The sequence below is a fragment of the Pieris brassicae genome, chromosome 12 (genome assembly GCF_905147105.1).
Source record: "Pieris brassicae chromosome 12, ilPieBrab1.1, whole genome shotgun sequence".
In the NCBI taxonomy this organism is placed as follows: domain Eukaryota; kingdom Metazoa; phylum Arthropoda; class Insecta; order Lepidoptera; family Pieridae; genus Pieris; species Pieris brassicae.
In genome coordinates this window covers 10,957,858-10,973,179 of record NC_059676.1, presented here as the reverse complement: position 1 = coordinate 10,973,179, position 15,322 = coordinate 10,957,858, and the positions used below count along the sequence as shown (strand labels likewise).

The 15,322-nt window shown below is 32.7% G+C and overlaps 1 protein-coding gene and 1 long non-coding RNA gene across 2 annotated transcripts in view; one reads left to right on the top strand and one right to left on the bottom strand.

Annotated features, from left to right (window-relative positions):
• LOC123717476 overlaps window positions 1–9,116 on the bottom strand; it is a 46,625-nt gene extending 37,509 nt beyond the window's left edge. The window contains exons 1-2 of the long non-coding RNA XR_006754825.1: window positions 8,529–9,116; window positions 4,293–4,363 (exon numbers count right to left, since the gene is read on the bottom strand). This is a non-coding gene — a long non-coding RNA (uncharacterized LOC123717476). The remainder of the gene's footprint in view (window positions 1–4,292; window positions 4,364–8,528) is intronic.
• Window positions 9,117–11,254: 2,138 nt separating this feature from the next.
• Window positions 11,255–14,699, top strand: LOC123717482 (26S proteasome non-ATPase regulatory subunit 13). Its single transcript, XM_045673486.1, has 9 exons — window positions 11,255–11,410; window positions 11,477–11,590; window positions 11,761–11,896; window positions 12,333–12,481; window positions 12,660–12,819; window positions 13,534–13,640; window positions 13,804–13,882; window positions 14,011–14,151; window positions 14,461–14,699. Exons 1-9 carry the CDS (start codon window positions 11,295–11,297, stop codon window positions 14,614–14,616), a joined length of 1,158 nt encoding a protein of 385 aa, XP_045529442.1. The 5' UTR covers window positions 11,255–11,294; the 3' UTR covers window positions 14,617–14,699.
• The last annotated feature ends 623 nt before the right edge of the window (window positions 14,700–15,322 follow it).

Here is a 15,322-nt window from a genome sequence, read left to right as displayed (position 1 = left end):
GTTCATAATATAACAGATACAATTAGCGTTCTCTCTCTATGGATATAGTGGCTTATTTAAAAGCATATTCTTAGTACTATATTAGCATGGACTAATATAGATTGAAATATTTAGATCACCTAGATAGCCTATCGGCGATTATCGCTATCCGAAGATAAGCACAAGGACACCTAAATTTGCATATTATTAAATTTCTTTTGTTTTATACATATTCATTACTATTAATAAATATATGTTCCCAATGTCAAATCACTAATAAAACTCTCTCAATTAATTGCTTGCTAAAAGTAAAAACTGTTTTACAAAATAGACACCTAAGGAAATCTGTGTTCTAAGGTCGATTTCAGTTTATTTAATGAAATTTATAAGTGTGACGAAGTTAGTAATACTTATAATCGTGTAAATTAAAACGCGTGAAGTGATTAATAATTTTTTTATGAATTAATTAAAGCAGATGTACACGGCCAAACAATGAGAAGTTTCTTTACGTTTTGAATGTAACAGCCTTTTAACGAACGGTATCTCCTTTTGCCAAAATTGCAAATGGCATTGTCGTCCAGAAAAATGGATTCTTCCTTAAGAGGAGTATAAAATAGCTTGTGGACGGCCTGAAGGAGGCTTTTGGCTGCCAATATCAGGAGTTACCGCTTTATATTTCATTTAATTAACAGATATCGACCTTGGAACATAAATTGTCTAAGGTGTCCATTTTTTTGCAAAAGTATCTCTTTGATAGATTAAAAATACCCGTACATATCACTCACAGACATTTCTTTGAGCTTTTACTTTACTCAACAGCGTTATTTTGTAGTATTGCGTTCAAGGACAGTATCTAATATCCAATTATTTCGATGAAAAATCAAAAGCAACACTGTTAATGAAACATTCCCTTGTCCCTCGCAATAAAAAGCAAAACACACGCGTCCCTCCAAAACTGTCTGTCAAAAATAAATCAAAATTGAAACGCCCGCCCATTGGCCGGTTCTTTTTCTTCTACGAATGGGGAGCGCCATAAAGTATATAGCTATTATCTATGCCTCTAGGATAGGCTATGTAAAACAGGTAAGGGTCCTTTTTTATGGTCATAGACCAATCGTGTGTTGCCATTTTTTGTGGCAGGGCTTTTTGGTTGAATATCTTAAAGTATATGTAGAATTTTTTGTCGGTTATGTTACTTTAAAACTGTATTCTATATTAGAGAGTATATAGTTCGGCCTCAATTTGCATTTCAGTCATTATATATATGCTTTGCTTAGCTTTTGGTTATTTTTTACTATTTTTATATTTACCTTTTAGTTTTGAAATTAACTATTGATTATGGAATGGAAACATTACTATGTTAAAATTATCTTATTTTTTTTGGGTATTTGGATTATCATGTATGTAAAATACTTTAAGCTAATTCTTATGTCTTTTAAGTGCGAATATTATATAACTCTGTTACTTACAGAATTACTGACACTGAAAATGTTTATAAAAAAGTTAGAAACATTTGTAATGAAAACTTTTTTGAATTTCAATTAAAGAACTCTTTGGTAATGTAGTGTATTGCATTCATTTGTCATTTGTTTTTGTGAATTGGCGGCAAATCTAAAACTCTTGTTACATGTGAAAATTAACCTAGCGCGAGAAATTTTTTGGTTAATGATTTATTATGACTTTCGTTGTGGGCTTAATCAATAACCAAGCTATGATAGGCTGCGATTAGTAGTCTCAAGGATGATCCGCGTGAGGGATGTCCTTTAACAGCGATACGGGTTATGGTTATGAGTTAAGTTCAAAAAATATTACATAACATTTAGGCGGCAGGAAGCTTTGTACCAGATGGATTCCCCATACTTTATGTTTAAAGTTGAATATTTGACTACGGCAGATGTCCAGATAATGAGCCATCCACCATACACCTGGCGCCCTGTGACATTCATTTATACCCAAGAACTAAAGACAAAATTCGAGGTATTCGCTTTACGAGCCCTGAAGATGCGTAGGAAAATGACATGGAAGAGAATAAGGCCCCTAAGGAAGAATGGGTTCAGCCATTCCAATGAGCGCTTCCGATTATCGTACAGGATTCACTTTTCAATTCGACGCGCGTTTTTCGATGTGCTTCACTAAATTCGTGAGTTTTCAAGTCTGGGAAGGTGAAACCCATTTTCCTTCAATTGATTATTCCAGTTTTATGACTAACACCGCAGCCTATAGATAATTCAGACGTAGTTTGCGATGGGTCCGCTTCTACAATAGCCTTCGGCACGAAAACGTTGGAACCAAACGCACTGTGTTTTCTTCTGCGACACCATCGCCATACACATCATTAATCCTTCTAGCCGTTTCAGCACCTCTGGTTCGACGGTGGAACTAGTACTCGTAAATAACGCGATATTTCATGTTTTCCATTTTATAAATAAGAGCAACACAAAGAAACTAAAAATAAAAAGAGAAAATAAAACGAATCATGGTTTTCAAAAACAAACGCACGAGTAAATAGCAGTAAAAAATTGATTTTAGAATTCCTAACCAAATATGACTTAATAATTATTAATGACTTAGCTACTAATTACTTAATCCCAGCAATTTTAATTTACGCAATCTTTTAAAGTGGAAATAGAAAATCATATAAAACCGGAATTTATTTTCAGATTATAATGCCATAGATTGTGAACGCCTTAATTATTTTTGGTTACTAGATTACCTGGCTTGTTTATAACAAATCTTTAACATGTTAAGGATGTATATATTTAAGTGGAATAAATAAATATGACCTCTGATTCATAGGAACTAAATCCCTTACATTACACTACAACAATGTATTAAAATTAAAGATCGTGACTAAGAAAAAAGTGTCAACGTGGCAGGAAGTGAATTTATAAGAGAGTGACGAACTAATTGAAATTGACTGAATTTTTTGTAAATGAAATCTTTTTGGAACATATACTACAATAAAACCTGGAATACGAAATCCCATCCGTATCGCCTCGACGTCCGTCGTTCCACAACTGAGCGTTTTTAAGGCAGTTTTCGCACCACTATGTGGAACCAGCTGCCCACTGAAGTATTTCTGAACGAATTCCACTTAGGGTCAAGGAAAGGGTAGACGAATTGTTAAAAGGTAATCGCATTCGCACGCCCTATGGCATTGAGAGTGTCCATGGGCGGCGGTATCACTTAACATCAGTTGAGCCAGTTCCCTCCTGTTCTATAAAAAAAACTTTTTCATACTGTCCGAATACCAATGGAAGTACAAAGTAAAGGGGCGAGCTAGTAACGAATACATTTACAGGAACCATTCGATGAAGCAGACGTTGTTATCATCACAATCTGTCATGTAAACATTGACGTATTTTTTTTAAACAGACGATAAAAAAACGTCTAACACGTGTAGACACGTCATCGGTATTCGGAGCTTACTCGGAAGTCTATATTGCATAACTTCCGCCTTCGTCTTTTCAAATCAGAAATTGGAGAAGTTCTAATTTATAATAATCCCGTTTTGGATAGGCCCTTGCCAATGTGAGAAGCAGTCTTCGCTGCCCATTGCGGTATTGGGAAGTGTCTGTTTCGTTGTTTTTTGTAAATACATGTGAGCTTCATTTTCAAGAGGAACAGTAGAGTTTTCGTAAATTGGCGGTAATTCGAGTTCATAAGCTGTCTGCAGTCCAATAATAATCTTTATTTCTTCTCCCACATATACATACATAGAAGGTTATTATGATTAAACTATGATGATAACATTTGGAAGTGTATGTGAGAGACTGGTCTCTGTAACAGGAGACTTGAGTGACAGATAGCCTCTCCACCACCGGAACACGTACAATCAGGTCATTGTCATAAGATACAATAGAAGAAAATAAGCAAGTGCTAAAGGAAAAAAAATGGAAACGGAGTCGTAAAAATAAATTTGGTGTGTGTTTGTGTCTGTGTGTGTGCGCGCGCGCGTGTGTGTGTGCGTGTGTGTATATGTGTGGGCGAGTGGGTGTGTTACAGAGTAACAGTTATTAAATCTTCTGTTTCATCATAACTCAACGTCTTCAGCCAATTAGTAACCATTTTTTTACATTCATATTTCGATAGTGGGTAAATGTTAATTTTTTCATTTAATTTATTATACAGGTAACAGCCTAGGAAACCAAAGAATCTTTGCGAGAAAGAAGTTGTCCATCGTGTAATACGAAAGCAAACTACCTATTACAAAAATACCACAAATGACAGCAGATCCATTTCTGTGGTTGTTTCCGTCATCAGTTATGAAGCTTGTTGGAATAAAAAAGAAAATAATAGAATCCTAGACTCACCCAAAACTTTTGCTGTCTTCTGCTCGTCATCCTCAGCCATACCCAGCCATAGACTCCATTTTCGACAGCATCTGAACGAACAATCAAATTCAGTTTACGTTAATTTACCGGATTCTCCGCCAAATCTTCTGATCTTTTTAATAAACGCGAAATCGTGAACACAATTAACCAAATAGCTAGTCGCAGCTGGTCTACCCCGTTGCTTCGATAACTATTCTGATTTCAGTATTGACTGTTACCACGCAATTTCAGACGTTGCAACAATTGAACATCGTATTGAAGATGTGCTGAAATTTTGTAAAAGACTCTTTATTTATATATCGCCATTTTCATATTAAGTAAATAATTGGGAATCTGTTTAGCAAAGAAGCCCTGCTGAAGGAGGGGTCGTGGTTCATGCTAGTTACTTTTGAAATGGGGTCTCATAGACCAATAGAAGAGATATAATTATCTAGGCGACATTCCCATAGCACCCCTGTAATGAATATTCCCAGTACCTGTTTCCTGGGAATGTCCTTGCCTTGAGGAAAGGGTTAAACTCGTCCTATCCTTGGTTATGTTAAGGGGTAATTCAAGTTCAAGGTTAAGACTAGAATCTACATAACTGAGGGTGCGAGATTCTTACATTCGCAGAATAGTGTGGACCTGGACGAATGTTTCAGCCTTATACAGCTGCAATTAGTTTGCAGTTGTAGAAGGTTGACATAATCTTAGGCATAAAATGAAATACAATTCGAATTGTAGTGCAATGTAGAATGTGTCGCGTATATGGTTTATATTATACATTAATTCAATGACACTGACATTTTTATTTGTATCTTTTTTTAGTTAAAAACTAACAGATTCTAAATGACAAGTTAAACATTTTGCAAAATTCTTCCTTATTATGTTGACAATACCTGAATGGTATTCGATCATGGTGAGCAGATTTGTTTAAATAAATTACAAAAGCAAACTACTGCAATTAGTAGAGTTTTGTGTAAAAAGTATTTACAATAGACACAATTTCTAAATGAACTCGTTTTGGGTTTGTCTATGAGGCGGGCTCTTACATTAAAATAGATTATCTATTTGGGGTGAATATTAAATGAGTAACTAATAGAAATAGAACAAATATATATTACCCTAATATTGACCCTCGACTATGATTATATAGGGAGGGTCATAAATTGCGGATAACTAGTATCTAACTATTTCAAACAGGAACACAATGTGTATTAATGTAATTTAGAATAGCGAGTAAAAATAGTATTTTATTATCTGTGTGGGTAAAAGGGATATAAAATAAAGGATGTCTTTCGTTCATTCGTTTATTAATTTAGTCTTTTGAATAACCTTACGCTTATAAATAGATATCGTATGTACATGAACAAACGAATCTGTAAATCAATTAATTTAATGGCACATTTCATCACATAGGCATTTGTGCAAGAAAATTATATATAATTAAAGAACATTTGAAAGAGAGAACAGAAAAAAACCATATTAAATTATATTAATTAAAAAGAAAAAAAATTAAAAATCAATTACAAATTAAATTTCCTGATAAGGTTTATTATTCACCGTTTCAAGTACTGACTGTCAGGTGAACACCAAAGCCCGGGTTCCTATATCTGAGAGTACCAATAGTGATTCGTGAGACGAAGATTCTTATATATTTTATTTAAGCGAGACAGGTCGTTTCCTACCAATTACAAATTTTAAATGAAGCCTAAAATAAGTCAGTTGAAAAGCACTTGGGCTTTGGCCTAGCTTAGCTTCCCAAATAAATTTGTATCGCTTCGAAAGCCAATTTAGCCATCTACCTCTTTACCGTACCACTCAGAGTCACCCATTAAATTGTCTCTGATGGATTGATTTAATGAGTTGTACTGAAGTCGAAATTAACAGAAGCATAGAGCAGTGGAGGACTGAAATGGTAGGTCCAATCAAAACTTATTTAGATGTTTAATAAATTGTACAAATACAATTCTTAATCAGTGACTCTGAGTAGGTACGTCTTCTATGGTTTTTTTTATATTATTTTACTTTACCAACATTCATTTGTTATGAATGGTCTTTTGACTAATAAATTATAATATCAACTTTTGTTAGCTTACGTCACAAATGTTATAGAAATTTTAACTAAGTTTAAAATCTAGGTAGGTTTAAAATGTAGGATACCCATTATTGAAAATTTTCACCAAGTCTAATCGTCTAATAAGTCTGCTAATCGGAGACAATCCCAACCAGACTAAATAAGTGAAATGAAAGTATAATAAATTAAAATGTGGGTCAGAGAGTCCTTACTTTAAATAGATACTCAAGCCATTTTAGTCTGAAAAAAAATCTATTTTTATGAGCTCAATATTTTGTTCATGAACTTGTGACTCTTTCGACAATCTCATATAGACATTTATAAGATTAATCTTAAAATATTATGAAATTATTCATTTAAACGACTAAACTAATTTTGATGAATGGAGTCGAAGCCGGTGACTCCAGCTAGTAACGACACGGTATAAAATTGGTCTAGGTCAGTTTTTCCCAACCTTTTTTGTCCCATACCTTAGCCTTTCCAATACATAAGTAACATACATCAATTTTTATACTAAAAAAAATAATTATCATCTTCAAAACATATCATGAAAAAGTGATATTCAAATTCCATATAATTTTAATATATTCTCGAATATCTCTCAACAATCAAAGCCACCGTGTGGGGAGTGGGTACCACGTTGGAAAACACTGACGAATCTTAATATTTTTTTGGACAATCTTCCATGATAAGCACGTGGTACCGAGTAACCTATATTACGTTCTAATCCAGGGAAATCTTATTTTAGTTTGGTTATTATATAATCCTATCGCTTGTACTCCGTGTGTTGATAGGTAGTTTTTAATAGTGAGGTGAACTGTTAGTGACGCTATATTCTACGAGGAAGGTATATTTATAAGGTACTTCATATATTGGCCATGGTATTTTCAGGTTTGATTGTGACTGTTTTGGATCAAACATATTTTGTATGTTTAGCAGTTTTAATTTAATAAATTGTTTATGATTAATGTGAGTTTTTTTTTTAATTTGGCACAAAGCATTGATAAATTAATATCAATTTATACAAATTTACTGGTATAAGTATTTTATTAACAATTCAAGTTTTATAAAATAATTTTCAAATCAAACTACTTATAACGAAACGATCTATTTGAGCATAACACATAATATATTAATATTCATATTTTTTACTTAATTATTTAACGAACATCATTTATCTACCTACATTACAAAAAAAATGCATTCGTTATGAGTATAGCAATAGTTACTATATAGGGTTTTTTAAATCGTGAAATACCTACATACATTTTGGACAAATTTAATGTTAGTTTACTCAATAAGTCAGTATTTAGAGTGAGGAGTAAGGGCTCACCTCTATGAATATTATATTTTATCTGTTTAATCTATTCTGTGTTGACAATTAAATATTCATATAATGTGCTATTTTGTGCATATAATTTGGGGTAAAATCCCAATATAAAGATTGTTGACGAGAGAAGAGACGAATGACAACGACATACCTACCATCGCAAATAAGTTAGGTCTTATAATTAAACCATGATATTTCTTAATATAGGTACAGACATCATTTTAAAATGTTGTTTTATGGAATAAATACGTTTTTTTAATAATAGGATTTAGAGATGTAGCATTTTTTTCATATTTTCATGTTAAATGTTGTTGTTGTTATATGTTACAACCCATGTTTGCCTTATAGGCAATGCTTGTTACATTAATATTGTATATTGTGATTCTTTAACCAATGTATCAGTCAGTGTGCCGAGCGTTGGTATGGTTTTTTTAGAGTAAAAAATAAAAATAATAACTCATGCTATTACAGCCTTATTTATTTGTGTGCTGGGTTGAATTTCTAATATTTATATTTGTATAACACAATCTCAATGATCTGTGCATTTAAGTCATGAGAGGCAAACACGGAGAGTTTATATAGGAACTTCGAAGGAATAAGAAGAAAAATATAGTCATATTTAAGTGCAACGTGTCAAAAATGCTATATTTTTTATTTCAATATAATATTTCTTACGTGTATACATAAAAATTTAGTCGAAAATTATGACCATTTGTAATGTCCAATATCCAATATCCAATATGTGGGGCAATAACTCCTATATAGTCATAAAAATATACGATAGTTATAAAAAAAGTCTTAATTTAAATTAAATATGTGTTTCACTTACCAATATATGAATAAAATCCAGAAATAATCCAAAACTGTAATTTTCACAGAACCTTCTCTTAAACCGTTCCACGCCAAACAAAGACACTCAATAAAATGTCTATAAATTTTATGTTCAAGTCGTTTTTTTTTACAAAAATACACTTTAATCATAAATACTGAGGTCCGTGGATAATAAAAATAAAGTCACTTTTACAGGCCTATTGAAATCTTATTAGAAATTACAATTCTAAACGTGTGCAAAAATTTAGCGAATTCGCGCGATTGCCGTGAATTTAGGCCTAAAATCCGTTTGATAGACTCGCGCGCGCGCTGGCATAGAACGTATTAAACAATTTTTTCGATAATTCGCGACAGATAAAAAAGGATAAACGCTTGATAAGGATTTCGACACAATTTAATTTAATATTCACAATTGACAAATAAAAACACTTCGAAATACGCGAAACTATTGTAAATGAAAGTATTAAGAAAGGCAATAGGAATAAGGGATGTTTAGGGGTTGGCGAGTGATTTGAATATGACGTGGTTTTTTTGTTATAAGGGTCTGGAAGGGTTGTAGAAGGGTTGCAAGGGGTAGCTAGGTACGTCTATGGGTGATGCTCGGCCGACTAGCACTTGCCAAATGGTAAAGTTAGCTTCGCCAGTCACCTTGCCCGGTCGACCTTATGGATTGTGTTATGCCTAAATGTAACACTCCTAGGTATGACATATACATAAAAAAGTGGGTATAATTTATGCCTCTTGGTATCAACTGTAGTAAATAAAAGTACGTATTTGATCGAATGCCTACTAATTATTATACTATACAAGGTACTTACCTAGTAACAACAACTTTAGAATTACTTAATATTAATACATCATTATCTCGACATAATATACCTAGCGTGTAACTTTAATAATTAATACACCTATAAGTTTATGCATGTTTCGTTTTAATGAGATGAACTGATTTTGATGCAAAGAGTGTGTGCTTGAAAGTGGATAATTGACGTACCTACTCAATTGTATGCTTTAGAAAAATGAAAATTGTTTTCTTTGGTAATAATTACATTAATATACTATAAATAATACAAACGTATTTTTATGGCTTTACTCTTTGTAATCCAGATACAGTGTTAGGTATTTCTACCGTACTTACGCCATAAAATCATCTTTAATATTATGTACCTACCGCTTTCCAATAATTCTGTATCACAAAACGTTTTTAATAATTAATTTTATTAGGTATCCACCTTTTTCAATAGCTACCTATTCCTTATAATAACTACGAATGTAAAAAGTGAGTGAATGATTTCATGAGTTCTTTAATTGAGTAGGTACGAAGGGTCATATAATAGATACATCTCTGCTCCTATTTCAATGATATTTTAAAATATTGTTTTGTCATGAACCAAAACCACCCTAGGAATTTCGTGAACCCCTAAGCCATTGAGCCCGTAACCGAACCTAACCTAACACAAAACGTCGACTTTCGGTCATGCCATGCCGCTTTCTTAGCTTCTTTTTTATCGTATAAGCAAGTGGAATTTGTGCTTATGGAAAGTAAAATTGGTGCACGAAGTTCCAATGCAAGGCCGTAGGTGCAAGATCGCAAGCCTTAATACAAGCTCTAATGTTTTTTTTTTATATATAGAACAGGAGAAAATAATGCTGTTTTTACAAGAAATGAGGCTCCAAATCATATAGTGTGGTACCTGGTGATATCAACAACGAAAGGGTGAAAATCTAGCGTGTTTCTAGATGAATGTTGTTTAAAAGGGGAGGACGGAATCTGGTTGTATAGTTCCATGGAGCAATCTCCGGAGTGCAATCTATATAAGACTGAGAGGTAGGCTACTGAATGTTAGGCATTACTGTTATAACATAAGTTAACTATTCGTTCTCCATATACATTGTTTTAGTTGTAAGAATAAAAGTTTATATAGGATTATCGGAAAGGTTTATCTTGCTAAGGCTAATAAATTATGAGCGTTTGACACACTTAACTGACATTTTTACTGTCACGTCGTAAGTTTTATAAAAAGTTAAAGTTTTATGAACCTTATAATCTCAGGAATGACTGGTTAGAATTAAAAAAATCTTTTTGTATTTGATAGACAGTAGAAATTTATCAATAAAGGGTATAGATATCACCACTACGAACTATTTTCTTATTTTTAATATATTAAGATAATTTTTTTACAATACTATTGTTATATTTTTAACTTTTAAGTGATATATTTATTTAAAAGATGTTTCAAAATAAGCTCGGGTATAAAAAAAAATCATAATTTATTAAACTAATAGTATCTAATAAAAATAATATATTAACACAAATAAGCGCTCAAGATCAGACACCTTATTAATTAGATCCATATAAGGAAAATCGAATTATGGCACCATAAAACTTTTCTTGAATACTGTTTTATTAATCATTGTTGTCGCCTGTTGAGAGTACTTCTACTGTCATCTATAGTGTAGTCAATAGCAGATACGATGCTATTTTTCTGTGGTATGTCTATTTAACACTAGAGGGCAGTATATCAAACTAGAAGTGTAACTAGGATTTACTATAATTTTAAAAATTATTCATTTATAAAAGTAATATATTATAATGTTTTTTTTAAGATGATTAGAAAAAACAAATAATAAACCTGCCATTGTTCGATTATGTTTAAAAATGGCTACACAAATAACAAGCGTCACAACGATGACATATCAAATTTTGACAGTCGAATCAAGTAGCGGCTAACTTCTCACAATTACGCGAAACAATTTTTAAAACATGGCTTCAGTAAAGTTCGCTGTTATTGATGTTAATGATTTTCTATCAAAAAAGCAATCATCCGAGCCAGAATTGGCCGCAGATTGGGCTAAATTAGAAGAACTTTATAACAAAAAGTAAGTACCTTTCGTTTGATCCAAAAAGTATATTAAATTCCCACTTATGTTTGATTTTCTTTCCAGGCTATGGCACCAACTCACTTTAAAAGTTCAGGATATGGTCCTCCATCCATCATTACAGAAAAACGATAATTTAATACAGCTTTACAATAACTTCCTTACCACATTTGAGAACAAGTAAGTTTTAATTGCATTTTATTAGCCATTGTACAGATGACAACATTTTGTCCAGTAGATTATTACTTTAAACTTCTACAGGGACTAAATTTATAATCATTTTGTATCCAGATTATTAAATTGCTGATGTAAATAGATGTTTATCTAGATTTTATACTATTATTTTTTAGAATAAATCCACTCTCACTTGTGGAAATTGTTGTACATGTTATAAACCAGTACACTAACAAAAAAGATGCAGTTGCTTTCCTGGAAAAAGTTGAAGCAAAGGTGAAGATGAATGATGAGGCTCTTGCTCTATGTAAAGTAAGCATACCCAGTTTATTGCAGATAAATTAGAATTTTGAGTCCAGATTTTGGGGTTAGATAGGTCTCTGTAAAATATCATAGTGGGAAAATGAAAAGACTCTTAAAGTTTAAACTTTAAGAAAAATGCTGTAGTATGCATTTATACTTAAAATCACACATCATTTCATTAGCATGGTATATGAACATGATTAATTTGAGTTATTAATATTGACAAAGTTTAAAAGTCAAAGTTTGTGTTATTAATTTGGCTCTGGTGTGATGAGATCCTTTGTGTACACATAGGAGAATATGTTGCAATGCTTTTCACATAGAATTATTTTGGCCCTGGATTTTTTTTTAATTTCATCGTTAAACAAAATAGAGTGACCTTTCTTCAAGAGAGACACCACAAACCTAAAGCCAATAATTTTAGTACATTATTAATATTTTTTAGGTTCTTCAAGGTCAGATATATTTAGAACATCTAAATGATTTAGATGCTACAGAAAAGATAATTGAAGATCTAGAAGGGAGCTTAGAAGATGCTGATGGAGTGACCCCTGTCCATGGACGGTTTTATAAGCTAGCTTCTGAATATTATAGGTATAAATTTAACTTATGCATGCTTAAACATTAAGTAACACTCTACTACTTACTTTAGATTAATAACAATATCAATAAAATGAATTATATAACTTTATAAAAATAAATTTGGTTAATTGTTAAGTATGTTATAGAGTATTATAAAAGTTTGGTAAGGTTTTAACTTTATTTTTATTAGGGTTCGTGGGCCAATGGGTCGTTATTATCGTGCTGCCCTACGTTATGTGGGCTGTGCAGGAGGTGGGGCAACCCTTGAACCCGCAGAAAGGCGTGCCTGCGCGTTACGCCTGGCGCTAGCCGCTGTGCTTGCTCCAGATGTTTATGAATTAGGAGAATTAGTTAGTATTTGTATTTAATTTTTATTACTGTATGTAATCAGTTAATATAACATTATTAGTGATAATTAATAATTATACTAAAGTAGTCTACAAAATTATTAAAATACTATAATTTTCTAACAAAATAATAAAGCTTTAAGGCTTGAGCTACTTATTATAAACATACAGTGTAAACTCCATGTCCATCCCTCGATTTAACGACGAACTCCCTGAAGCATCGAAATCAATTGGTTTGGTTAGTTTAGCCCGTCTTCTATACAATGATACACTCTATATAGCATTAAACCCACTCTCAATAATGACAACAACGTACTTTTTAAGTTGCTAAAATTAGTAAAACCGCGCAGCGACAAAACAACGTACACAGTACGTTCCGTACGTACGCTTTATTATCCTAGCCCGTAATAAACTCGACTCATACGTTTTTCTCCCCTCCATTTAACGACAACTCTCTATAACCCCATAAATTGCACAGTCCCTTCAGTGTCGTTATATAGAGTTTACACTGTATTTAAAAAACTGTTTTCATAATTAATTACTAATAGTCAAGATGTAGTTAGAAAATCCAAGTCTAGCATAAAAACTTAATGAGGAACAATTTAAAAAATAATCTTGTACTAAAATGCAACAGCGCTCATTCTGTAATTCTAATGAACACATTTTACCTTCATTACTTATTTATTTCTTGAAATTAAGTATCTATTGTGTTTCCAGCTCGCTCATCCAATATTGGAATCATTAGAGGGCACACCAGATGCCTGGGCTTGTGAGCTTGTCAAAGCTGTTGCTTCTGGGGATGTAGTCGCCTTTGAGAAGATACGGTTAGTTAGTAGTGTACTATTGTCTGGTGTCTTCTTATTTGAGTTTGAAAGGCAGAACACCCTACTGAGAAAATGTCTTGTTTTTTGAATAACTTAACCGAGCCATTGATAATTCTTGTAACAATTTAAAAGGTTTTAAGCATTTCAATAAAAACTATTTCAGGGCACAAGCCCCACACCAAGAGTTACATCACGCCGATCGTCAGCTGAGACAGAAAATAGCCATCTTGTGTCTTATGGAGGTAAAACTAACTTTGATGTGTATTCAACACACATCTTTTATACGTAACTAGCATATTCTGGACCCCTTTTGCAATCTAGATTTCTATTAAAGGTAAGATATTACTTAATAAATGTAAAAAAATTATAGATGGCCTTCAACCGTACATCTTCTCAGAGAAAGCTAACGTTTGCGGAGATCGCTCGTGAGGCAAGGGTCCCTCATGATGAGGTGGAATTGCTGGTAATGAAGGCCCTGGCCGAGAAATTGATTAGAGGGCATATTGATCAGGTGAGTTTCCAAATTCTGAGATTTCTGGAGAATGATTATGGTTCTAATATTTGCAATTTTTTTTTATTTATAATAACACCAGAGTCAAAAACTGTTAATTGCAAACATATTACTGTTAAAATAGCTAGATATTAAAAAATGAAAAATAATTTTACTGAAACAAATACTTACTCAAAGTTTTTAAAATTTTTGGTACTGAAAAAGTTATCTTTTATAAATTCATTACAGTTTATCAAAGTAGAATCTATAAAATAGTTGCCAAAATCAGTCTCGTTAGTTCAATATTAAGACGAATTGTCTTCTTGACAGGTGAGCCAAACCGTTAACGTTAGCTGGGTCCGGGCGCGTGCATTGGGTCGCAGCGGTGCAGGTGCTCTCGCCAAGCGACTCGACATCTGGTGTGCGGCTGCATCCGGCGCCGCCGAACTTCTGGCAAACGCCACGCCTGATATTCTCACCTTGTAGAAAAAAAAGCTAATCTGTCTACTGTCAGATGACACACAACAAACAATTTTATCTACTATCAAATAAATTGTCATTTGAAATTATGTTTTAATTGTATCATTCCAGTCCTTGGTTTAAGTGATTCCAGTATTATAATTTCAATCCTATTATTACACATATATTTAAAGTATGGTACCTACTTAGTACGTACGAAACTCTGAACGTTTACAGATATTCCATAAACATTTCACATATCATAAAATAGGTAAAGAAGTGTTTGTTAATTCTACGACATCGCCCATCTCAGGGTTGGCTGGCCACTAGCCCACTAGCTACTAAGCTAGGGGAGTAAGATTTCAGTTTATCATTTTAGCTCGTACGTAAAGTAGTATTTGTTTAGTAAAAAAACTAATCTTGATAACTTCATAACGATCAATAACATCCGTATTTATCGCGATGAAAACATATTTTGCAAATTTAATATCAAATACATTTTGTGTATCGAACCTACGTAATTTCTTGATTTAGCCTTTTTTCTATGAAATAGCTCAGCATCCTTGAGCATATTTAAATCAAACGTTTAAATTTGTTTTTATTTTTTAATATACAAGAAATAAATGAATGTTTATTAAATTATATCCCTTGCAAGTAAATATTACGCTACATTAGCTGAAGAAAATTAATTTTGTATTTCCCGCTAAGACGTTGACACGTCATTCTGAGGCTA

Excerpts from the sequence above, each read along its gene's own strand:
- LOC123717482 (XM_045673486.1), top strand. The coding sequence starts at position 11,295 with ATGGCTTCAGTAAAGTTCGCTGTTATTGATGTTAATGATTTTCTATCA. Across the intron at positions 13,641-13,803 it reads GTCGCCTTTGAGAAGATACG|GGCACAAGCCCCACACCAAG; the intron begins GTTAGTTAGTAG and ends AAACTATTTCAG. Across the intron at positions 13,883-14,010 it reads CCATCTTGTGTCTTATGGAG|ATGGCCTTCAACCGTACATC; the intron begins GTAAAACTAACT and ends AAAAAATTATAG.